Source organism: Clupea harengus, chromosome 12, assembly GCF_900700415.2.
Source record: "Clupea harengus chromosome 12, Ch_v2.0.2, whole genome shotgun sequence".
Lineage (NCBI taxonomy): Eukaryota > Metazoa > Chordata > Actinopteri > Clupeiformes > Clupeidae > Clupea > Clupea harengus.
The window spans coordinates 18,792,215-18,817,989 of NC_045163.1; the positions used below are offsets into that span (position 1 = coordinate 18,792,215).

The window sequence follows — 25,775 nt, forward strand, 5'->3', positions numbered from 1 at the left end:
CGATAATATAGCAAGCAGGAATGAGTTGACGGACCTCAGGCAGGACTCTCGCTGCAGTGTCCCCGCACATAGCAACCGTCTACCTGCTTCTCTACAATAACATTTTAGACAAGTCGCCTGGCGAAATCATTCTGTCAAAAGAAAAGGAAAGGTGGAGGAGAGAGGGGAAAAAAAAGAGAAAGGCCCTTACCACAGATGTAGCTAAATGCTGCAAAATAAGCGACTTGTTTGCCAGTAAGGGACCAAGCCAGTCAAAAATATAGCTGAAAGACACTCACACACCCACAGCATGGCTAGCTATGTAGGGCCTAGCTAAAAAGTCATAGTAGAAATCATTAGCGCCATCTGATACACTATAAAAATTACAAGTTACTACAATAATGATGCTTGAATGTAAAGATAATCATTTGAGCTAACTCTGTATCTCATTCTCTTTCTAAAAAGTGTAGGCTTATTGTTTTGTGTGTCTAGCCTTGTGTATGTGTATGTGCTGTGACTAATGTGGTCCTAGTGAGTTTTTGAGGGTGCATCTATAGCCATAGCATACCTTGGAAACCCAGTATTCAGACAGGTGACATGTTGGTCAGTCCCAAATTTCTGTATTTTGTTATCTGGATAACAGATAAACATAGTGGCCAGATTCATAACTAGTCAGGTACCTGTTACATCAGCAAATAAAGTTAGACAACTAAAATTAGCAGTCTAGTGGTTTGCGTAAACTGAGTGGCCTGTGATGGAGCCAAATTCCTGGCCTGAATTATTGTCGTTGGCAGTGAAAGCAATTAGGAGTAAGAGCAAAAATAAAAGAAATCGAATGTTAATCTATAATTCATAGCCCTGCTTGCACTGTAACTGTACCATTAAGTACAGTGTAACACAGTGATTGTCCGTGTGAAACAGGACCTTGGTAGTCTTACACAACCCTAACCCTGCTCCATCGCTAAGGAAACCACTACGTCTACTTTTCTGTAATCACAAAGTAACAGTGTGACACTACTCTCTCTCTCTCAGTGTGTGTCTGTGCGAGTGTGTGTGTGTGTGTGTGTGTGTGTGTGTGTGTGTGTGTGTGTGTGTGTGTGTGTGTGTGTGTGCGTGTGTACATATATGTGGTGTAGGTATTTTCCCTTTATTTTGTCCCTTCATACTACACAAAGAGATGACAATATTGCGGGTAACGATGTGACGTAGCCAGCTGGGGTCACTGCAGAGCAGCTCTCTCTCTCTCTCACACACACACACACACATATACACACACACACACACACACGCACACTAACATGTAAGCACTACCATGTAAAAGAGACACAGGGACACCAACACCATGATAAACGCTGCTGACTTCCTAACCACCTATGTATATAGTCAGTGTGGCCACTCCACAACAACTGGGCACACAGACATGTTATCCATGCACAGCAGAGGCATCCTCTCCACTCTGTGTCATGTGTCATGTGTCTGTGGTTTTGTGTGCCGGGGGGGTGGGTGTGAGAGAGCAAGCAAGGAGGGGCGGCGGGGGGGGGGGGGGGGGGGGGGTAGTGGGTGGTATTGAGTGACCGCAGCACTTTTTCTAACCAAGACTTATTGATTAGATAATCACCCTGTCATCTTATAGTAGTGTGCTTTACATGCCCCCCTACTGTGTGACAAGGTAGTTATTCCTGACCAGAGGGCGCGCGTGTGTGTGAGAGACCGATCGAGTTCTATTGTCACGCTCTCCATAGGTTTGGTCAGTGAAATGAGAGACAGGAACCCCTAACCTTTGTTGTTGTAATTCTTTGTATCTGCTGTGTCAGTACATGTGTGCTCCTGGTGGAGCTATATGTGTATACAAATCTTTTATATGAGTTTTTGAGATCTATATGCAGAGGTTTCAGATTAAAATGGATGTGTGTGTCGTGTGTGTGTGTGTGTGTGTGTGTGTGTGTGTGTGTGTGTGTGTGTGTGAGCGTGTGTGTGTGTGTGTGTGTGTGTGTGTGTGTGTGTGTGTGTGTGTGAGCGTGTGTGTGTGTGTGTCTGTCTGTGTGTGTGTGTGTGTGTGTGTGTGTGTGTGTGTGTGTGTGTGTGTGTGTGTGTGTGTGTGTGTGTGTGTGTGTGTGTGAGCGTGTGTGTGTGAACGTGTGTCCTCAGACAGGCGTCTCTCATGCTGGTTGCTAGTTGTACACTTAATTACATCCTCTTGCCCACCCCCACCCCCACCCCCACCCCTCTCCCTCTGTGTGTCTGGTTCCCTCTGTGTGCCAGTGAGAAAAATGTTCATTATTTGCGGAGATTGGGATGTCAATACTTGTGACCCTCACCTGGGTTTGGAATACTTTAGGTTTTATTGGGGAGATGATTGCTGGGGTTGTCTGCTTTTGTCTATCTCGCTCGCTCTCTCTCTCTCACACACACACACACACACACACACACACACACACACACACACACACACACACACACACAGGCTTTACTTTCCCAACACATCATACCTTCAGGCTACACTAGTTTTTCTTACATAGGGCAGTGCCATGGGGACTCCATCTCTCTATCTAACGTTCTTCCTCTCTCTATCTACGTATATCACAGTTTTCCTATATCTTCTTCTGAGTATCTCTATCCGTCCTTCACTCATGTTCCCCGCTTCTCCTTCTTTACACCTTTCTCTTTCTTCTTGGCAATCTGTGGTGTTTATGTGTATATCTTTATCTCGCGCACACACACGCACACACACACGCACACACACACACACACACACACACACACACACACACACACACACTCACACACACACAATCCCTCTGCTATCTTCTTACTCTCCCAAATGTTTACACTCCTCCAGTGTTTCTACAGTCGCGTCCTCCATCTCTCCAAAACATCCCTCTCATCTCATCTCATCATTCCCTCTATTACCAGTGTTACTGATGTCATCCTCTGCAGGCTCTCTTCTCTATGGCCTGCTTGACAGATACTGTCATAAGGCACTTTAGAGTGTTTGTGGCCAGCCATCCATCACTCTGCATACGTGTGTGTGTGTATGAGAGAGAGAGAGAGAGAGAGAGAGAGAGAGGGAGAGAGAGATGGTGAGAGGATAAGAGAGATAGTTAATATCGTTCACTTAAGCTTTTTACCCTCGACAGGGTCACCCTGGAGCCTTGACTCACCAGCAGGTGAGAGGGACCCATGTATCCCCACTGCCCCACTTTCTGTGCTCATCCCTGGGTGTGGATCTCTCTGTAACCTGCCTCCCTGCCTCTCCTCCCAAAGCATTACTGTATGGAGAAGGCTCCCATATAGCATGCAGAGCAGCTAGGTGAGCTCACACATGTTGACAACACAGGATTAGTTAATATTCTATTAAATTAAGCCCAAGACACAAAACAGTGGCCGCACCTATTTTATTGTGTACCCATTGCGTATGCAGTTGCAGTGAAAAATTATTTCACTGTGCTGCATGATTTCACAGTGCGATATCCTTTTTTATATGTGGACAATTCTCTCTACATGGACTGCCTTGTATTGTGTTTTTTTCTTAGTTTGACCTTGTTTGCCTAATTATTTATTTTATCAGTTATTTTTAACCTAATATCACAATAATAATAACAAAACATTATTTTGTATTAGTCTGATTTTCTGATCTTTAATGGAATGATTCTAAATGTATGTTTGCTAGTATGTATACTAACTCAGATCTTTCACATAGCCAAGAATTATATAATATAGTCGATCTTCATTATTTGCTCCACAACGATGTCTTTTATGCTGAACTACCCCTGTAAAAGTAGTAATGAAAGTACCATTTCATGTCAGTTATTGTTATTAACGATTCAAACCGCCACATACTGATTTAAAAAATTATGATAATAATTTTGACCTCGCTGACAATTACAATAAAGTCTCCTGTTATGTAAAAATCGGAAAGGCGAAGGCCCACATGGTTTTTGCACGGTGAGGGACACTGAGAATATTTTGTCTAAAAATGACAGTCGCCCACATCAGAATGCAAATATTGCTTTGATTGGTTCCTAATTTCATGTGAAGGCTGTTTTGTTTGGTTTTTATTCTGAGTCAATGAGCATAATCACAGTCACTGATCCGTCGGCTCTAAGCCTCTCCGTGTTGTGTTTTTGTTTGTCGGGAGCCCCAGCGAGACTCTATCCGCACTTCATTAACCCTGAGCCGGGGACAATCCGTGCTAAGAGCCGGGGGATTTACCAGGATCCTTTCACATGCAAAACCCCCCGCATCTTTTAACGAGACTGGTCCAGCTTTTCTTGCAATCAGCTGCGCACTTTGCAAGAATAACCCTTTTTTCATTAATATTGAAGAGGTCGCCATCCTTTTTAAGTTAGCATCAGATCACAGAGAACATTCTTAAATACAGTCTTGTCCGATTACTGTAGTATGTTGTCAGTTCTTTCTCATTAAAATATTTTCATAACAGGTTCTGTAAAATCTTAAATAATAGGCTAACTTCGTTGCGCTTCGTTACTGCGGCCTAGCTGTATTTTAAATGTTTCAATTACGGATGATATATGGGGAAACGAGGAAGCTAATGTCAAAGGGACCGCCGGGGGAGGCTCGTGACATGTGCGATGCGAAAGTTGCAGCGGGGGACGCACGATCATACCCGTTATCGACTTTCAATTAAAAGCTATTAAAGTCTTTTGTCTAATCGTTAATATCCCATTCAGTGGCCCTGTCAGTTTGAACTCCCCAAACCCCGGGCATCACGGGCAGATCTTTCGGTTTGTTTAAAGTCAGTCTCCGCACTGGAGGGGGCGAGAAAGGAGGGGGTTCCCAGGGCACCGCTGACCAGCTGTCCCCTTCGCTGATCCGGCCCACTGTCAGCATCGCCCGGTCACCAGCTGTTGGACTCGTTTGGCAAAGAGCAGACTACCAACACTTTCAAGAAAAGAGCATGGAAACAATCCATTTCCAAATGGGATCATTTGGGGCACTTAAACAATTACACACTTAGGCCGGCTATTAATATTTCATCCGTATATTGTTTATGAAAAACGAATGAAAATGGCACTATAAATGGCCGTTTGCTCAGCCATGCGTGCTGAGTGCTGGCATTATAAAATGGATGTGCGCGTAAGTTGATCAGATGTGGCGCTCTTTGCCACTTGTCCCTGTTGGACACCTGACCGTTGAAAGAGAGAGAGAGAGAGAGAGAGAGAGAGAGAGAGAGATACCCATTGGTTACCGCTATGCGAAATGTTTAGTCCCCAGTGCCCCCCCCCCCCCTGAAAAAAATACATCTACGGGAGACACAGGCCAATGTGACATACCTAATCTATTCATAAAAAGATACAGTAAGATTACACTTTTGGGACATCAAGATATCAAGACAGAATTAAATTTCTCATTTTTTAGCCAGCAACTTGGCAACACCAAAATCCGCGCCATAATCTCTTGGCATCTCCGAAAGGTTAAGGTTGATTCCATCGCTCCTCTCCCGACTGACATTCTTTTTTAAATAACTTTTTGGGTCTGACAAATTAAATCCGCGATGCTAACCAAATAGTGTGGGGTTTGAGCAAAGTGTTTGACAGACATGTTTAAAATTATTCAAACACGTTGCCACTAATAGAATTTCCAGAACTGCCATTTCATTATGTTTCTCGACTGAAGTTGTTGGTGTTGTCATTTACCTCCACCAACGCAACCAATCCTCCAGCCACAAATTATGGGATGCACTTTAATTAGGTTTAGTATAAATACCATGTGAGACAGTAGGCCTAACGGTTTAAGTCTAGGCAATAGTCCTGTTTTAACTTAAATTCTGCTGAGAAATAATGAATTGCTGGCTAAATCTGAACTTAAGGAACATTTGTGCCAGAACTTTCAGGACCATCTGTAGTTTCAGAGCGTGTGGTACTGCATTTTGGCGGATATGTCGCTTGTTGTTTTTTTTAAAGTCGTTATTAAAAAATATCTAATCGAAGAATGCCTGGAAAATTCGTCTGGTTGTGGAAACACAATGTTTTGGCTGTGCTGTGGGACATCTCAACCACTGCACAGCATAAAGAGTGGTTATCTTTTTTCTCTGCTCTGAGCCAATGTATGAGGCGGTTGATTGCAGCTGGATTGACTTGCAGTGGATGGATGTGTGCTGGAAATTTAGAGCGAGAAAGTTCCCGATGCTTTGGACATAATTATGTCATCTTCTACAATAGACTGTTTGTGACAGTAAATATCTCGTGAGGAAGTTTTATAGTTTGATTTAATCTTAATAAAAACTATTAATGAAAATTTATAATTCTGCTTTTTACGATCGGGAATGAAAATAGCATTACTGAATTGCACAGTTCATGTGCAACACACGACAGTTTTACTCTGTGCAGATGCACAATATTATCCAACGCCCCTCTCATTGATTGAGGGCGTCAAGTCCCTTAACTCAAAGATTGATACTTGGCCTAGTGTTCCTCGAACACCGGCACCGAATGAGGGGGGGGGGGGGGGGGGATGCTGCTGCACCCATGCACGTAGCCAATCTGTCTCCCGTAATCTCCCCAATGAAGGGGGGAGAGAAGTGAGAAAAAGCAATTTTACCCGTGAGTTGAAGCGGCAGCAGCAATATTCTCACACACCCCCGAACACGACCCCCACTCATTTACACACGTGGATACACACCCGAGTCTCATTCAGTGCATATGTAATGAAAGGATCTTTATTTGCACATTTATAAAAGTAACGCTCCTCACTTCGGCTCCCCCTGTCCGCCCAACCTCAGTAGTTCTGCAGGTGTGTGTTGGGGGTGTAAAAAAAAGAAACAAACAAAAAAAGAAGGGAAAGGAGAAAAGGGAATTGCACTTGCTGCACAGGGGAACCTATATAAATTGAAATACGAGAATCACTTCACAAATTAATATGTCCAATATACAGCTTCACCAAAAATAGTAACAAGATGGTTTCATATACCCAATGACAGAAATAATGCACAATGTCTAATGCCTGAATATGCCTGACATGTTGGAGTGGGAAGGAGAGCCATATTGGCAACACACTCATCATTACCATAATTATTGTCTAATGGATCGTCAGAATCCATTGATTAATTATTAAAGTGTCTGATTTTTCTTTACACCGAAGAAGATATTTATGTAATCTCTCGCTCTCTCTCTCTTCCTTCCTCTCTCTCTCTCTCTCTCTCTCTCTCTCTCTCTCTCTCTCTCTCTCCCACTCCCACTTACTCTTCCTCTCGTGGTATTTTATATGGAATGCTTGGATGTTTATCCTTTAAAAAATGTGATGCGTAACCGAAGGACATTGGTAGGGCACAAAGTCTATGCTGATAAATTATTTCAGTTCAGTCTTGGTGGCTGTTGGACATCAATTTTCATCTTAACATGCCCTGTCCTCTGTGACTTTGAACTTCTATTGGCCTCCTATTGGTCCCGATGACCCTGCAATCAAAACTTGGAAAATGAACGTCTGATTCTTCGCAGATTTATCAGTCAATTTGTTATATTCAGCTGAAGTTAGGAAATCTGAGAATGCCTGTGGCAATCGTAACATTTTCAGCCTTAGGTGTGCTGCTGCCTGGAATCTCCTTCGCTTTGAGATCATGAGAAGGATACACACGAGAGAACGAGAAAATATATTAAATCAAGGTTCTGTCTTTGAATATAACACAAAATATTCTTATTTACACGTATGTTTTCTTCTGTACATTGTTTTAATGTTAATGAAAACTCCTAATCCTAATTAAAAGCAATTTTGCAAGAATTTCCTAGTAGAAATTAACTTGAGATGCCTGTGAGTCTGAAATGTACGGAATGGCTCGATTTAGAGGCCAAAAAGGAAATAATAGGCCTACAGTTGTATTCAATGTAATTGTAATATCCCGGCAATATAATAATAATAATAATTGGGTAAAGAAAATGGTTCCTGATATCTTAAGATTCAAGTGACAGCAACATTATTGCGCCCTTGTCGAAGTTGCTGTGTTGCTTTTACTGTCCTACAAGGAAGATCTGAGGGTAAACAATATATAAATATATATCCAAGATAAATACATCGGGGAAAATAAATAAATAATAAATAGGCCTAATGAACATTATTCAATTATTCAGTCCATATGTTCTTTGTGGCTTTTTGAAAGATATGACTTGATTCATAGGTCATCAGTTATAGATTTTTTTTCTTCCTCACTGTTTTTCTATTGTTCGTGGAGTTCCAAGCTGCCGACTTTTATGTGAGTCCAGTGTGTCCGGCTCATCGTGGCTGCGTGGCCCGCGACAGCACGCCAGAGAGGGAATTTAAGCTAGGCGGTGGCTCGCTTCCGCCCTGAAGACCGTGTAGAAGAATCCGCGGGACGAGAGGTCGTTGAAGAGACGGTGGAGGAGCCGAGGGTCCTCTGTACAGATACAGCGCCGCCCCGGGATCCAAGTTGGACACCAAACTCTGTGGGTAGAAGTATGGAGAAGGAAACATCCTTTGCAGAGCAGAGTAGTTTCCAGCTTCCGCTAACAGTTCGAGTCCCACCGCCGTTTGTCTCTTCCACTTGGTCCTTTCCAAAGAAAGAACAGCCGTGTTAATTGTATTGCCATATCAACATTAGAGAAACTCATCTTACTAAACTAAGAATTTAAACGTGAACTTGAAAAAACTTATAAACAAACAACTTATAGCCTACCCCACATAATCACTGATTCTCAGAGAGCAAATGTTTAATCTGTGACCTGTCTATTGGTACACACAATAATAAACACATTACAGAATCTCTTGTATGCATTCAGATAATTTAATTTCAGAAGTCAATTTCCTGACGTCTATTAATATTTCTTACAGACCCAATTTTTATTATACACTGTAAGTACTTAATTGTTATACGTTTAGGCTACATATTAAAATCACTGACATGGCCTATTTCGGTCGTTATTTACACTGATGTAATAAATAGAGACAAGCCTTTTCTAGTAAATTATAGATAATATTAATGATTGTGAAGGTATATGACAAAACTTTAATTATTCATAAAGACTATCTACACTGATTTATAATTTATGTCAGCAATTGTTGTTTGTATATACGTGATCCATCTTGTAAGGTTCTGAATGTCATGAGAAAAGACATTGAGCACCATCTAGTCGTTTACGATTTTATTTTTAAATGAAAAGAATGATTTAGACACATTCAGTGGACCTAAAATACTAACACATGTGTTGTGGACCTGTGGTTAGTTGACGATATTTGACCGTTCCCCAGACGAATTCTGATTCATTTTCACTGATGTCTCAATAAATAAGACACATATTGTAAACAACCCATTATACATTATTAGTATTCTTAACATGTTTGCAATTTATGTATTCCAGATGTTTGTAAAAGAGGAAAAGCAGTCACCAACAAAAAACTATTATTTCTTTTAAAAATAAAAATTGCACCTGCCTTTGTCCCTTCTGTAATATATAAACTCTGTCACCTCTGAGAATGTGTGATTTGACTTTACACGAGACTTTAGTCTGCTAAATGGAGAACGGGCAAACACTTCCTCTCTTTTTTAACCTGCCAGTCAGACCTTTATATTGTCTGTCTCGGGCGAGTTTGTCACCAAGTAGTTATTTTTGTGTCGCACAACAGTATTTAAATGAACCTATATTTAAAATGTGCTCACCTCCTGTTCTGGTACCAGGTTTTCACCTGTGTGTCGGTGAGATTTAGCGAGGCTGCCAGCTCCATCCGGTCTTGCACGCTCAGGTACTTTTGGCGCTCGAAGCTGCGCTCGAGCTGGGCCAGTTGATGGTCGGTGAAGGCGGTGCGCGCCTTCCGGGGCTTCTTCAGGCGGATCTGCGAGCTGTCCCTGCTGCTCGAAATCTCTCTGTCGCCCTCTTCTTTAACTGAAAGCATGAATGGAGTTTTATCAGAAATGTATCAATTTTGCACAGCAGAAAGTTAACGTTTTTTCCCCCTTTATTATTATTAAAGTCACAACTTAGAAAAGTGGTTCATGATTTGGAACATTTTGATCTTTGAAATATTTCATCACTATTATATTTCTTCATTAAAATAAGCCAACATTTCCTTGATAATGGTTATAAAATCCACTACAGTTTTTTTTTTTTTAGAAAAATCAATTTGATTCAATGTTTCATAAGAGGTAATTGGATATGTTCTGTCATGGTCTACAGAGGAGCTTGCTTCTGATGCCTGGTGGCTGTTTGTTGGTGGCTGTGGCCTGATACCTAATTCGCCCTCTTTTTCGGCTAATCCAAGGGAAAACACATCTATTCTCTCTGAACCCCTAAAAAAGAGAAGGACGCGAAGCAAGAGATCTTGCCAGTTGAATAGTTGAAGCGTCTCACAAGGAGCACAATAATCCGGTTAATTGACCCGCAAGGGAAGGGAATCTTTCAACCGAGACGGCAAAGACTTCACAGTGGCCTGGATAAGGGCGAAATAAAGAGCGAACCGGCTCTACGCGTTACAAATCTGATTAGCACAGGAACAAATTGCATCAAATCCCAGCAATATTAGGAGGCGGAATCAGCGAAATCAAAGCGGCGTCCAGAGTCCTTACAAGGGCTTTAAAATCGGATAGAGATGGGTGATTTTCTGAAACTGTTTTAAGAACTGCACTCCCAAAACTATAGCCTATTGCCCATAGGCGGTGACCCTGGAGTTTGAACAGTGTAAATTGATGTCTATACTTAGGGATGACTATAGACAGCGGTCTCGTGTAACCATTAATGTTACAAATATAAAGCACCATTAATTTCAATGAGAAACTGTAAAATTATTTAGATTGGCCCCAAAATCAAGATATGTGCATCAGTGTAATCCCTGCTAGAAAATATATTTTATTGTTCCTAATCGAATCAATTCTCACAAAAGCATGCTTGTAATTACAGCAATTATAAATCATAAGCCTTTTTTTGTTTATAGAGAACATTACAACATGTTGATGCTGGTAATTGGCCTATGAATAAGTGGCCAGCGCCTCATTAAATTTTTAATGAAAATGCCAGGTGCTATTAATGTGACAGGCTGTGAGTTAGACAGATCTTTGATGACATGTGTCTGGAGGCGAAGCTCTTGCATGCTTTATCATCCCTGTCTTCACCTCGTGGCCCAAACACGCGTTTTACGAGATATGAAGAAAACGCAGGTACTTCGGGAACTGACTCTTTCATCAACCTACAAACTTTTTTGACATTTCTGATCAACAATGAAAATATTGTCCTTTAATGTCAAGGGTGTTGTTAATTTCCCCAAAAATAATAATGCAATCGTTGTTAACAAGCAACTCAGCAAGCTGAAACAGAAGGAATGTCTAGTTTTTAACAATGAAGAAATGTGGCACAGAGGCCTATAGCCTACGTAAGCTCTGGTATTTGGCTACTAAACTACTTTAATTAACTCCTGCGAAATAAACCATTACAAAACTGAAGGAAATATATAATTCAATCTAAGAACATTTATATTTCATTTTTAACCATTTGGAAAAGTTCCGGCTTTGACAATAAGTTCCCTCGTGAACACTCGTGAACAAAAGTAATCTATTAACCACGGACTAGCCCACCATTAAAAATATAATTTACTATTTCTCTCTTCAGTCCATGGGCTATAGTCATCGTGTATTATATTTGCAAAACATGAAGAGAAAATATTTATTTTTCGCCTTACCTTTGTATTCGCTGTCTGATGATGAGTTACTGTGTATCTTCTCAATGAACTCGTCTGCAATTTTAGAGACCAGTCGGCCCCCTTCTTGAGTTGGGTGGCCGTTGCTTGAGTATGGCGCACACGCGGCCAGCGGTTTGCAGTCACCTAAAATGTCTCTAATAAGGAAAGATGAGGTGACAGTCCGAGGCTGCGAACCGGCAGAGATCTGGCCGTGTTGGAGATGGGCCGGCAGCCCGAGTGCGTGACCCTGTCGCTGGGCTGCCTCATCTCCGCATTCCCGCCTCGGCGAGGGGGGAGACGAGCATCCGCTTTCCAAGTCAGACCGTGGGCTGAACTCCAGCGGAGAACGGCATTCCCCAACAAGGCTGTCCCCTTTTGACATGACCGGACTGCCGGGTCTGTGTGAGAGTAGCGAGTCGATCCCAAAACTGGATCCGTTAGAAGACGGCTCCATAGTTCAGCAACGCTTCGTCGAAGCCCCGAGCTCAGACTATCATTGAGATTCGGGCAAGTTCAGCTTGAAAAGCGTAGGGCAGAAAAAGCCTACAAATTAACCGTAACGTATCCAGGAAGAAATTCCACCGAAAATCCACTCTTTCAGAAAGTTTCTTGTTCCAGATATATTTTCATGTAACTGAACACACACAGGAAAAAAACTCACCAGGTTAACGAGGTTAAAGCAGTTGAAGAAGAAATCGACCCCGTCTCCAGATATTTTCGTTTCCTCGCCCTACAAAAAATCGATACCGCTGGAAGATATTCTCAGTTGGCGAATTTAATTGATTTGCTGGATCCAGTTTTTCTTTCTGAAAGTGTCTCGACGTCGTTAATTTTGAATTATCATCAAATGGATCATACTAGCCAGACACCACGCTAACATTCACAAGTTATACAGCACTTCGAATAGCACCACCCTTGACAGCCGACCGGCGTAAACGAGTTGATTTCAGCACCAAGGACAACGCTATACTGACTACCTGGAGTTGAGCAGACTGAAGAGACAATTGTTGAAATTTTCATTAGTTCAGTGGAAGTCGCTGCTGTCACTGGGGCTTCTACAGTTGGCTGGAGTAGCGAAGATCATTCTGTATCAACTAAGTGATGCAATGCCAGCCACATAATTGGACTGGCGAAAGGGAGAACAAGAGAGACAGAAAGAGAGCGAAAAAGCGGATGCGAGAGAAACGACTTAGAAATGAGGTAATGCAGGTTAAACAGACACATTGGGGGGGACTTAGGCTTCGAGGCGCGAAGGAGGGAAAGCCTAGAAAATGAAGTTGTGGAAAAACTCCGTTACTGGGTTTTTAAGGGCGCCTCGTCCACGTGAGTCCCCAGCGGCTGGCCTCTATTGGCTGAGGGGTATTTTTGGGTGTTGACTGGCTCGCAGAGAGGAAAACTGGACCCCCCACGCCCAAACCCCCTCCCTCGTCGTCCCTTCACGCTGATTAAAAGACACTGAATTCATTAGGAGACTCAGATCCAACTGTTTACAGGCAATTTTCACACTGTTTGCTTTCATTACATCATTGATGAGGCTGATAAAAGTCTTATTATAGGACGCTAGCTGGTCGTTCCTTGCCCACTGTGTGAGCTCGATCATGTTCTGTCAAAATTCAAAACTTCATCCCCTTTATTTTTTAAAGTCTTTGTTATGTGCTGGTTGCATAACATAATTCATTTTTAGGATAATTTATCATGTAATATAATTTGTTTTCTTGGGTATAAAATAAATAAACATTGAGGCATATTATCATTATTATGATTATTCCTATTATGGTGATTATTATTATTATTACTATTATTACAATTATTATTATTATTAGTAGTAGTAGTAGTAGTATTGTTATTATTGTAAAGCAAGTGATGTTTTATAAACTGTTGTGGTTGTTTTTTGTTTGTTTGTTTGTTTTGTTTTTTTGCTGAATGAATAAAACCATAAGCCTGTAGTGGTTATAAACCAATGGCTATTTCCATATGACAACACATAACTCTCAATATAGCCTTAAACAGCATTAAAAACCTGCACATATCTGTTGACACACTTTTTTCCACTCTTCACTTTCTCCACTATTTCTGGACCGTCCCGACAGCTTTAACCTGGCTTTGCAGAACGCGTGCAGTCAGATAATCGAGAGAACGCCTCGTTTAGCTCATAATACGAGTCTAATAGGAGCAGAGGCAGAGCTAATGAGCAATAAGAGTGTCACGGCGCTTTCTGAAAGCGCGGCGTGACGCAAAACTTTAACACGCATGAAATACTATTGTCTTCTCCTCCATGTCTCTCCTCTGAACAGTTAGCCCCTCGTGACTCCCGACAGGGCACAATAATCGAGCCCCCCATCAGAACACCAGATTGGAGGCGCTATTGGGTTGTAGACACCGGCAGGTTAGTGAATCCGCGCCCCGCTCCCCAGGGGTCTCGATGCGGCTGCAAGCTGTCACAACGAGGCGGGGGAAGAGACGGGGAGCAATGTGTTCTCACTTAAGTTTATAATTTACGATTGCACTGCGGATGTTAGGGTTTGGTATTTCTTTGCTAGCGTTTTAAGCTCCCTGATTAATTCGTAGCAATTCGTGATGTCATCTTCGATTGTATTTCATTCACAAAGATTTGATAAGTTGGAACAATAAGAGAGTTATTTATGAATATTTCACCAAGTTCATCCTAGGTGACACGCCATCGTCAACCACCCTTCAAGGCCTGATTTGAGTCTAAACTGCTCATGGGAATATGCAGGAGAACTGGCAAATAGCTTGTACTTTTTTTGCTTGCTTTCGACTCTCTAGGAAAATAAACTATGTTAGTTTAATTGATTGGCATTAACATTACTAAAGCTGAGATAAAACATCCTTGTTAATTTTGGTGTGCATAGAATTTATATTTCGACTAGAGCGTTGCTGTAGCGTGTCCAACTTAAATGTTTCGTTTTTTGAAGTTGATGTAAAAACTTCCTTGACAGATAATTTGACTGATATTGAGCTAAAGTGCCGCCACAACTCAATACTGATTTCTGTAAATGTCCAATGTACAGAACCATACATTTGTACATGGCCTGGGTGGGGAAGTAATGCTGTACGTTTGGAGAAAAAAAACGGACGTTCAGGTTCTCTCTAATGGTTCCCCGTGCGGCTTGTTTTATCATGCTGCATGTAATTCCCAACCAAGATCTAATCACACACACCAGGAGTCATGCAAAGAGGCTTTCGATGGATGATAAATGGATTTACAAAAGAAAACTACATTGTTCTACATTTAATTTAGTGGTATCATTTGTAACACACGTTTTCCAATGCGTCCAACCAAGGAAAGTAAACAGGAGAGTATTTTTTTTCAGGTTGCTTCGAGTCTTGGTGTCATTTCTCAAGGTTGATTTGATCAGTGTGCGCATCGCTAATGGTCTCAATCCCCCTTGATTTTATGCAGAGGAGAAAGCATATGCTATCCTATTAAAGCAGGCAATAACCTGCACTCTTATGCAAACATAATCGTTAAAAGAGGAGGGAGGAATGTGTACGATTTTTCATGTTAGACTGTTTCATTGGTGATATGTTCTTCTTGTGATTTATTACTTACTCTGAAATCAGTAGCCTGATTAGCTTTGTCTTCAGTGCGAATTGCAGACCACGTGAAAAGGGGTTCAGAGTTTGAGATCTGCCGATGCCCCGACCTCAAAAACCAACCCAGAGTTACTAACAGCTTTCCATGTATTTGTATTCACTGTATACATGTTTATTATATTTTCACGTTTGTTTTGCACAAATACAAATGCCCTCTTTCTGGTACACTTTGGCATCTCTGTCTTTGAAACATCGACAAAACACACATCGCCAAAAAATACGAGAAAAGATTATTTCATAAGAAAAATGGATGACTTTAGACAACAAACAAACAGTGTTTTTTTTGGGTGGGAAAAAAAATACATGGATGCAACCCGGACCAGTCAGGGATGCAAATCCGCGCACCTTAAAGCCATCAGGTACGAGACTTGACAGAAAATAATGAGATCCGCTGAATCTTTTATAAGGTTAACACTCACATTTCCCCGTCAGCTGTCACACAAGAAAGACTCCAGCACATGCATGCAGCAGGAGTAAACCTTCATCGCCTCATTAAACCTGACAGCGCCCGGACCGCCAGCCCGCAGCGGCCCGCGACACCGGCGCTACACCCCGTTTTGTGTCAGTAATTTGCAGGGGAGACATACCTAGCAGGGGAAAAAAAACGGAAGGAAAATGTAATGTGTGTGTGTGTGTGTGTGACACAGAGAGAGAGAGAGTCTATATAGACTCTATTCATATATGCATGATACATATAATTTCTGTGAAACAGGAGTGGAGGCTAGGGAAAGACCAGCCACTTCTCTCTCAGTGTGGGTCTATGAGCAGAGAAAGCAGGGAGCTGGGGAGGAGGATGGTGGTTCTGGTGAGGTGGTGTGTATGTGTATGCCTGTGTGCGGAGGGGGTGCAGTGTGTGTGTGTGTGTGTGTTGGGGTGGGGGATGGGGGTGGGGGGTCGTGCAGTGAAGGAGGGAAGGGATGGTCTTGGGGGAGGGCGGAGAGAGAGAGCCAACGCGGCAGGAGTCTGATTCTCCCCTAATTGGAAGCATTGGGCATTGTCAACTGAGGATTTTCACTTGCTCACTGACAGGTAGAGCCGTCAGGATGATAGCCCACTTGTCAGCGCAAAAGACCAATAAAAACAAACCACTTTTGATTTAATTGGAGGCCTAGCCATAGCGGGGTGGGAGCTGGTCGGTGAGTGTTTGAAGGGAGAAGGGGGGAGGTTGTGGATTGCTCGAGGGAAAGAGTGCGCAACTCGGTGTGTGTGTGTGTGTGTGTGAGAGAGAGTTTGAGTACAGTATGTGTGTGTGTGTGCAGGGATGTTTGTGAAAAGCAAACCTCATATCTTCGGACAGCCCTGAGCAGGGTGGGCAGGGTTAGACAGTGGTCGCCCGTCTTCCCATGGTGCCACGCTTCCAGGCAAGCCTGTCTCTCTCTTTCACTTTTTCTCTTTCATTCCTTCATTTTTTTTCTCCCTCCACTCCTCCCTTATTTCCTCTCCAGGGGGTGGCCAGCAGGGGAGTTGGAGCTGGGGCTCCTCTTTGAGTGTTTCCCCTCAAACGGAGCGGGCTGTCCACACCGCTCAGACCTCCGAGGAAGGGCCCAGCCGCAAGAACTGACCCAGCTGACTGGCTCTGCAAACTACTTGTGATTAAATCCATCATGCAGCCACCCCCCCCTCTCCCATTCTCTCTCTCTCTCTCTCTCTCTCTCTCTCTCTCTGTATCCCATTCTCTCTCTCTCTCTCTCTCTCACTCTCTCTCGCTCTCTCTCTCTCTGTATCCCATCACTCCCTCAATTCAACTCAATTCAATTCAATGAGCTCTGTAGGCATGATATAAAAACAAGTCTGCATTGAAAAAGCAGCACATCAGAAATATCATATTACACAGGGGGGAATCTATACAATATCTTATTTTGGTATTGTATGGAAACAGACAAAATGGGAAATGTATGTGTCACTTGATCCTGCACACACAGGGGTACGATGAATCGTTAAACTAACACCTGTAGTCCCCCCCCCAAAAAAAAACTGGACTGGCACACCTATACATTTTAATGAGGGGAAACTCACTGAGACTTGGGGTACCTCAAGTTCAACCATGAATCTTTTTTTCCAAATTCCTAGGTCATCTTGCAGATTAAGTTGTTACGCTTATCTCGTAAAATTGCTGTCTGCATTCAGTTAACTTTTACAAGCTTTTACATATTTACGTTGAACAGTTGTCTATTCTGGTGTTTACAAATAAACACAATACTTTTGTCAACTTTGTGGCTGAGGTGCATATTAGCTTTCATCTACAGGTTGGAGCTAGGTAGTTAAGGGTTCAAATCCAGTTTGAAGTAGGTTTTTAGAGTGCATAATTATCGTACTAATCCTCTATTACTTGGTCTATGTGAAGCATACACCATAATCCCTCCCTACAACACTAGAATAGTAATATAATAGGCTACATATCATCAACTGACTGGGCAGAGATGCAGCTTCTCGCATTATTGTCTGCAGGTGTGTGGATTCACATTGCTTGCTCCTTTCTAAGTGGGCATTTTAATGGTGTATTTGGCAATTATAAGTAGGCAGTTAACAACGTCAAATATAAACCAGGAATGGGAATACGTTAATAAATGATTAATGTGGACACCAATAACTGACATCAGTGACATCAGTGACATCTTAGACATGAAGCATGTGGAACTAAGCTTGTAACCGCACGTGGAGAGCTGTAGTTTGAACTAGGAAAGATCGGGCAGTTGTAACACATTTTGTTTTGCCTTGTTGCAAAACAATTGGCAGAAGTGACTGCTTTTATTTTAGCATATATATGCTATGTACACTTCTTGTCTCTATATTTACTTCACTATGTCAAGTATATGTGCCTTGCTTTTTTTCTAATTTTCACCTAATTGCAATTAGTGCTTTTGTTACGACTGTCCCCATGTTTATAAAATGTACGGGCAACAGCCATGCATTATTCAAACCTAAACAGTGGTGGATTAGGGCTTCTCTGTAAATTGTAGTCTTAACAGCGTTTGTTTTCAAAATGCCAGCGAGAGAGTTACTTACAGACCAAGGGTTTCACAATTTCACAAAAGAAGGTGGCCTATTTCACTTGCACCGATTGTATGTAATGCATGTTATAATTATCCCCAGCCGACTTCCCCGAAAAGTTGATAAAAATAATGTAAATATAACACATGCAGCTAATAATTTTACTACCATGTAGATCGGAAATCACTGACCAGAACCACCTGTTAGTTGTGCTCCTATCAAAATGCATCAATTGTGCAGTCAAAGTCCAAAAAGTTACATATTTGCCCCACAGAACGACTTCTGTCTATAACTTGAGACACAAGAGACACACTGATGAAATTTTTAAGGTAGTGTGACACCATCACACATGTTGTCTGTGAGTTTCATTGCATTATGTTAGACAGGAGCTCAGAAGCATGTTACAACTGTTCAACAGTTCAAGCATTTCAATCGGCCCGAATGAAATGATTGGATGGCCTTCTTGCTGGTCTACCTACCTACCAGCCTACCTGCGTACACTCTGCCCATGCACTCATTGCGCGTGACCGGAGTCTTCCACAAGGCTAGGCAGACATATTGCTCAAGCTGGCAAGCTAGTCGCACAAGAATGGCTGAGAGAGTGCAGCCATAATTTGTAGTTTCAACCGATCCCTACAACAGCCTGCACTGCTAAACAAAACAAGAAAAGAAAGACAGAAGTAGAAAAGGCTACAACCAAAATGAGGTTGGATAAAGCAGGAGGTCAAACTATAAACTCAACATCGGTGTGGCTTTTCTTTCTTTTTCTTTTCTTTTTTGATAATAATATATTTGATTTCTATAGCACCTTTTTGGAAGCCATAGTGCTTCACAGAATGCATGCAGAAGACAGGCATTGGGAAGCGGAGAGCAGACTGTTCTGGGAAGCTGTGCTGTGCTGTTGGCAGTCGCCGTAGACAAGCATTGTGATTTCGAAGAGATTTGGAAGGTCGGTGTCTGTACCTCAGTATAGGAATGCGATTTTCCATAGCACAATGCCCGGTGGCAATGGTGGAGGAGAACCACAAGGGCTATGTAGGTACCGATGGGCCTGTGTACCGATGGGCCTGTGTACCGATAGGGCTATGTAGGTACCGATGGGCCTGTATACCGATAGGGCTGTATACCGATAGGGCTGTGTACCGATAGTGCTGTGTACCGATGGGCCTGTGTACCGATGGGCCTGTATACCGATAGTGCTGTGTACCGATGGGCCTGTGTACCGATGGGCCTGTGTACCGATAGTGCTGTGTACCGATAGGGCTGTGTACCGATAGGGCTGTATACCGATAGTGCTGTGTACCGATAGGGCTGTGTACCGATAGGGCTGTATACCGATAGTGCTGTGTACCGATAGGCCTGTGTACTGATAGGCCTCCATGATTAACAAACACAAACTCTGTGACACAAATTAAAAAGCACAGTCTGATATGTGGGTTACGAGAGTTGCACAGGCACAGTGATCCAACATGCTTCCTCCTCTCAGTCTGGCTGACAGTCACCTGACCACTCAGCCACAGAAGTCCACGGGCAGCAAAAGAGATAAAGGGTTCCAGAAGCCAAGCTTGACAGTTCAGTAAAAGCACCCACCACAGGTACATGAAGCCAGGCAGTTGTTGATTTGTAGTGGTTGGTGTGGCAGTTAGCATAATGAGCTATAACCTAGCTCTCCAATCCAACATAGCCCCAAACGGATCAGGAGGTAATGATGGTAACAACTGAGGGAGTTGAAGGGCCTGAAAAGTGACACCATGGTTGTATATGTTTTGGGCAGGTAATTATCTGGTTTGTTTTGTTTTGGGGAGAATTTGTTATTTTTCTGAACTATGTAGCCTGCCACTTATGTAGGTACCTTATGTATTTACCCAATGCTAATGTTACCTAAGCTAGTAGACTATGTAGCTTTGTTGACATGAACATTTTATGTAATCTGTCTGTGAATATGTTTGCGGGTGTCAGCATTATAGTTGTAAGCAAGTGTTTTTGAGAGTATTTATCTCATGTTTATCTATAGTCTCTATATGGGCTTTGAACAGGGAATTGTACAAATGTGGTGATGAATCTTATTTGCCTGTTTTTGTAGTTTTAAGAATGATGATGATGATTATTATTATTAACTTATCATTTTCATCATGTTGGTCACAGGCAAGCAAGACCATCTATAAACCTATTAGGACACTACACAAACAAGCACTTAAAGTCCTGGACAGGAAATCACGACAGTATCACCATTGTGATATACTTGTTAAATATAAAATGTTAAGCTTTGACAACTCAATTTTGTATTCAGACGTCCATTTAGTGCATACGATTATTCATAATGCCAGTACTTCAGATAAACCGTTTTTATCATTTTGGATATATGTACATGTAATACTGTGATTTTTATATTCTGTTATATTCTTATATATAGATAGATAGATAGATGTTCTGTGTTTATTCCATTGAAGTGTCTGTGTGTTTGTGTGTGTATGTGTGCATCTGTGTATGTCTGCGTGTTTAGGAATAGGATGTTGGCCTATTTGCAGTGGTGATGTTAGGTTTTGCTCTGTTATTGTGCGCGTCACTTGCCCAGGGACTGCACATGGAAATGAGAAAGTAGCTAACTGGTCCAAAGCCTTTCCTCTTTTTGAGATGAATGTATTTTGAACATGGTGGAGACATGTGAATGAGACATAAGGTAGTTGGATATGGTTAGCGATGATAATTCCCTGTCCTCCTGTCCCCAACCCTGAGTGCGCTCTCTCTCTCTCTTTCTCTCTCTCTGGCTCTCTCTCTCTTTCTCTTTCTCTCTCTCCCTCTCCCTCTCGCTCTCTCTCTCTCTCGCTCTCTCTCTCTTTCTCTCTCTCTCTCTCTCTCTCTCTCTCTCTCTCGTTGACTCGCCCTCCAGCAGTAGTCAGGCAGTGTGCTCATGTGTTTTGAAGGAGTGGCTTTGGAGGGAAGCCTGAAGGAAGTGATTTTTTCAGTTGTATACCTTCAAAACTTTGTTAACTCTTGCTGGTTTCTCCAACATTGCCTCCCCTAGCTTTAATGATGGTTCATACTATATAAGTTTCCAATGTAGTTACCTCGATAGTTCCAGCTATGGTTTGGGAAACACTTGCATTGCAACTGCATGGTTCCAACTATATAAATTGCTATACTTTTGGGAAACCAAAACCCCAGACTGTTGTGTAGGCAGACTCTCCACAGAGTGGTCAGTGAGGAGATGGACACGAACTCCTAACCTTTGTTGTTGTTATTCTTGTTTTCAGGTATGGGGCTGATAGTACTCTGCTGTCTTGAAGGACATATTGTATATGCTTCTTTGGGCTTGTTACTTCTTTGGGCATGTATGGACAGGTTTTGTGATAAAAATGTGTGTGTGTGTGTGTGTGTGTGTGCATGCCTGTGCTTGTGCGTATACAGTTCATTCTAATTCTGACACTGGTACATCGTTGTCATTCACCAAGGTGAGACATACATGACTTGACATGGCCAACCTGGCAGAAGGACACTCTGGCCTCCTGCATCTGTCACTAAAGTTTTACACTGGGGAAGCTTCTAAGATCTCCTATATAGCCGCAATATCCTTCTGAATTTTTTTTTTTTCAATAACAATGTTCCATAACTTAACACAGAATTTCCTTCTGTGAAGCGCATTGTGTTACCTCCTGGTATGAATAAAGTTTGATTTGATTTGATTTGATTTGATTTCATAACTCAATGTCAATGTCAAATCAATGTTCGCCTTTTTACAATAATTTCACCTCACTCTAGATAAGCAAATTCAAACATCAACGCTCAAATTTCAATTTTGGAAGAAACTGATTGAAGCTGAAGAAGCACGCCATTTTCTGTTTTACATCCCTGGCCTTCCACCGCCCACACACACATGCTTTCCTCCGAGCCCTGGCTGCGTCATCGGCCCGGTGCGTTTTATAATTCTTGACAGAGTTCACTGAAGACATCTGCTCGGAGCGGTCGAGGGGACAAGCAGTGGGGCCAATGGGGAGGCAGGCTAGAGGGTAGAGACACTGAGCGCCAACCATCCATCAACCCAGCGCTGCGGAGACAGGGACAGGGACAGGGACAGGGGGGCACAAGAGTTGGCACATCTGCAGCCCAGCGCCTCCTCCAGTCCAACCCAACTCAACCCGGCTCAACCCAGCCCAACCTAGCCCAGTTCAACCCAACCTCCACCCCTGTCCTCTGTGCCCTGTGTCTGTCATTGTTAAAAGACGGTGTCTCAACACTACCTCAGAGGGCAACTGTCCTGCGGCAGCGCTGCAGGGGGTGCGACGGGTACGATGATAATGTGTGAAAGTCATAGGCTGCAACCCCTCTGCTCTTCCACCTAACTGCACGTATCTAGAGCAGTGAATTAGGCCAACTAGAGTGCTGCAGATAGCTGACACTTATTCACACAGCATCCTTCTCCGGTTCACTTTAAGGCCAGCTAAACTAACACCAACAGGCGTGTAACCTATTTCCTGCCATACGATATCTCTACCTAACCAGTCCTGTTTTCCTCCGCACCCCCGTTCACTCCAAAAGCCATAAACTGTTCACATCTTTCTCTGTTTGTTGTATTGTATTTTACAAGTTTACGCAATCAATCTAGCACCGTGCCGTCTGTTGTGTTTTTGTTTGCCTCTTTAACTGAGATATAGTTGTATACAAATGGAAGTGTTTGAAATACGTGTTGTGAATTGTGTTTCATGTTTGCCCTTGCACTCGGCAGTAATGCAACATTTAATCCAAGTGACTAAATGTGAATATGTCTTCCCTGCACTTATGTCCTCCAAGATTATGTCATACCTGGTTAAAATCCTACATCTGACACTAGCAAATCTGATTCATATTTTGGAGAGCACCTGCCTGACAAGAAGGCAGCTTAACTGGCAGTTTATAGAACACAGAATGGGGTTGTGGAGTTAACCATAATGAACTCGACAAATATGGATAACATCTGCCAATGACGCACTATGCACACATGAAAGAGTTGCGTGGTGCAGTATTAATGTGACGTTGAAACAGAATTTCATTTCATGTTACACCTGCCATTAATATTCACAACCAAGATTGTCTTTCCTGTCAGTCTAAATGCACAGACATGGCATTTAGCATTTAGCAGTCAGCACCAGCTATGGCGCCATGTGCAGAATAAACCAAACCAATGTTTCCACCTTTTCCCTATTTGATTAAAGTGCCTTTAAAATGCTGTTATAATTATGTATATTGAGAGCAGATGTATACATACTCACACACACACACACTGTATATTATATTGAGGCGTACATGTCTTCATGATCTTTTCCACACATTTGCACGTGTACCACCCTGAGCCTCTCTAGAAGAGGCTGAACGATGTCTGGAGAGAAAGGTGTGTTTTCGTTTTCCCTTTGCATTTAGGGATCAGGGTTCAATGTTAACCCATCATCGAGGTATTACTGAATGATGGGGGGTCGTGGGCACGCTTTCGGCTGTGGGGGGGGGGCCTGCTCCAGCTGCCACTGGGAGACACACACAAGCTGTCTACCAGACTGTAAGATGCCCCCTTGCCCCCCACCCTCCTGGGGGCAACAGAACCATGGCTGCCCCCTTACTCCACTCTCCTCTGCGGGGCACCTGGGATAGGTTTCGTGGGCCTGGCCTGACATCGACAAATCACTTCCCTGATTTAATGAGTGGCCGACTGGGGGAACACAGTGGTACCATGGGTAATGTAGGTATCAGTGAGGATGGCCTGGACTAGGTTGTAGGCAAAGGGCAGGGGCAGAGGACTACAGGGAGAAGCTGAGAATGGTGAGGGAGAACAGTGGAGAGACAGAGTTAAGTTTAGGCATCGGCATGTTATTATGGCTGGCCTACACTAGTGTTTGGCAATATGTTAGAAGACCTGTTTTTTCAGCATTTGAGTAAGTAATAATGGGATTGTACTGATGTGGTGGAAATCTTAAAATGAGTTAATGTAATGTCACTTTTAGACTCTCTCTTTCTCTCTCTCTCTCTTATTCTATCTGTCTCCTTCCTTTTCCTTTCCTATTTGTCATTCCTTCCTTCTCTTACCTTCTGTGTCCCTCTACACACACTGCTCACTGGACTCCCTGTGAAGGGCGTTATGACTCTCTCACTTTGTCTGCTCTCTAAACTGGGCAGATGTTGGGTCGAAGCAGCTCAATTATCTCCTTTTACTGGTGAAACTGGCTTTACGTCCTTCCTACGCAGTTCTCTCCATTTACACAGATATGTAAACACACACACACACACACACACACACACACACACACACACACACACACACACACACACACACACACACACACACACACACTTGACTTAAACCTCTCATTGGCAAATGGTTCCACCTCCACACCACCCCACTGCAATGTCCCCTCCATACTCTTCATATAAATAAATGCATACACACACATACACACATACACACACACACACACACACACATACATGCACACACACCCTCACACACATACACACACACACACACACTCACACGCACTCACACTCCTGCCGTGACTTTTATTGCTTCATTAGTGGCCGCCACATGCTTTAGTGCTCACCCACGCTCTGCAGGCTTCATAACGCTGATGAATTCAGACGGGGGTGTGAGAGAGGGATCATCCCGCCTCATCCCCCCACCCCACCCCACTCACCCCACTCATCCCACACACAAGCCCTCTCCTTGGTCCTGTACCCCGTCCCTGGCTCCTGCCCTCAGCTTCTGCTATCCTGCTCTAGGCCCCTCTATGTGTTTCTCCATTTTCATGAGGCCCAGGTATAGAGGTTTTGAAACTGACCTCTGACCTGTGACCTGTGACTTCAAGCTTGATGATGATGTCTTGTGGACTTGATTCAAAAATTCTGATCCTCAGTTGATGTGTGAGTATATAATACTGTTATGGCCTGGATGCATTACTCTTGTAGTGACATAACATAACAGAAGCCTTAAGCTCCCAGGGTGTAGTTAGTGTAAATGTTTTTGAAAGCTATCTGGTTATTCAGTAAGAAACAGTGTGCCTCACACTCAGTGTACCTCACAGTCACTTACAGAGCCTTTTTGACTCCCTGATTCCCTGGTGGTGATGTTTTTTTTTTGTTATTTTGCTTTTTTGGATTACTCTGGGAAATCACTGCCACCCCCAATCACAGCAAAATAAATTAAAACGAGGGCATAAATAACCAAGTAAATAAATCCAAATCCCTCGATATCCATCCTAAGGGCTGCTTGAACATTCAATATTTGCTTTTTTTCCCCATGTGAGATAAGAATTTATGCTTTAATTTTTGTTTGATGTCTTTGCCACCACTCTGTGTGCATGATATACTATTAAGATAAGGGAAGAGCTGACATTAGGGACACCCGTGGGATATAAACCTTGTTTAATGATCAGCACCATAAAAATAGAGTTTGATCTTACTGGTGTGAAGCCACTTGCAAGTTGCCCTCCATTGCTCCACTGCCTGATATTTTATTTCTAAACTAGTTAAAGGTTGTTTGCTGAAATGATTTAAGCTAAAAAGTGGAACAACTGCAAAGGGCCACCAAT

At 42.8% G+C, this 25,775-nt stretch overlaps 1 protein-coding gene across 1 annotated transcript; it reads right to left on the bottom strand.

Annotated features, from left to right (window-relative positions):
* Positions 1 to 6,640: 6,640 nt before the first annotated feature.
* barhl1b (BarH-like homeobox 1b) lies at positions 6,641 to 13,073 on the bottom strand. The gene is made up of 3 exons (XM_012830116.3): positions 11,617 to 13,073; positions 9,608 to 9,830; positions 6,641 to 8,500 (listed from the first exon to the last, which is right to left on the bottom strand). Exons 1-3 carry the CDS (start codon positions 12,068 to 12,070, stop codon positions 8,206 to 8,208), a joined length of 972 nt encoding a protein of 323 aa, XP_012685570.1. The 5' UTR covers positions 12,071 to 13,073; the 3' UTR covers positions 6,641 to 8,205.
* Positions 13,074 to 25,775: the final 12,702 nt, after the last annotated feature.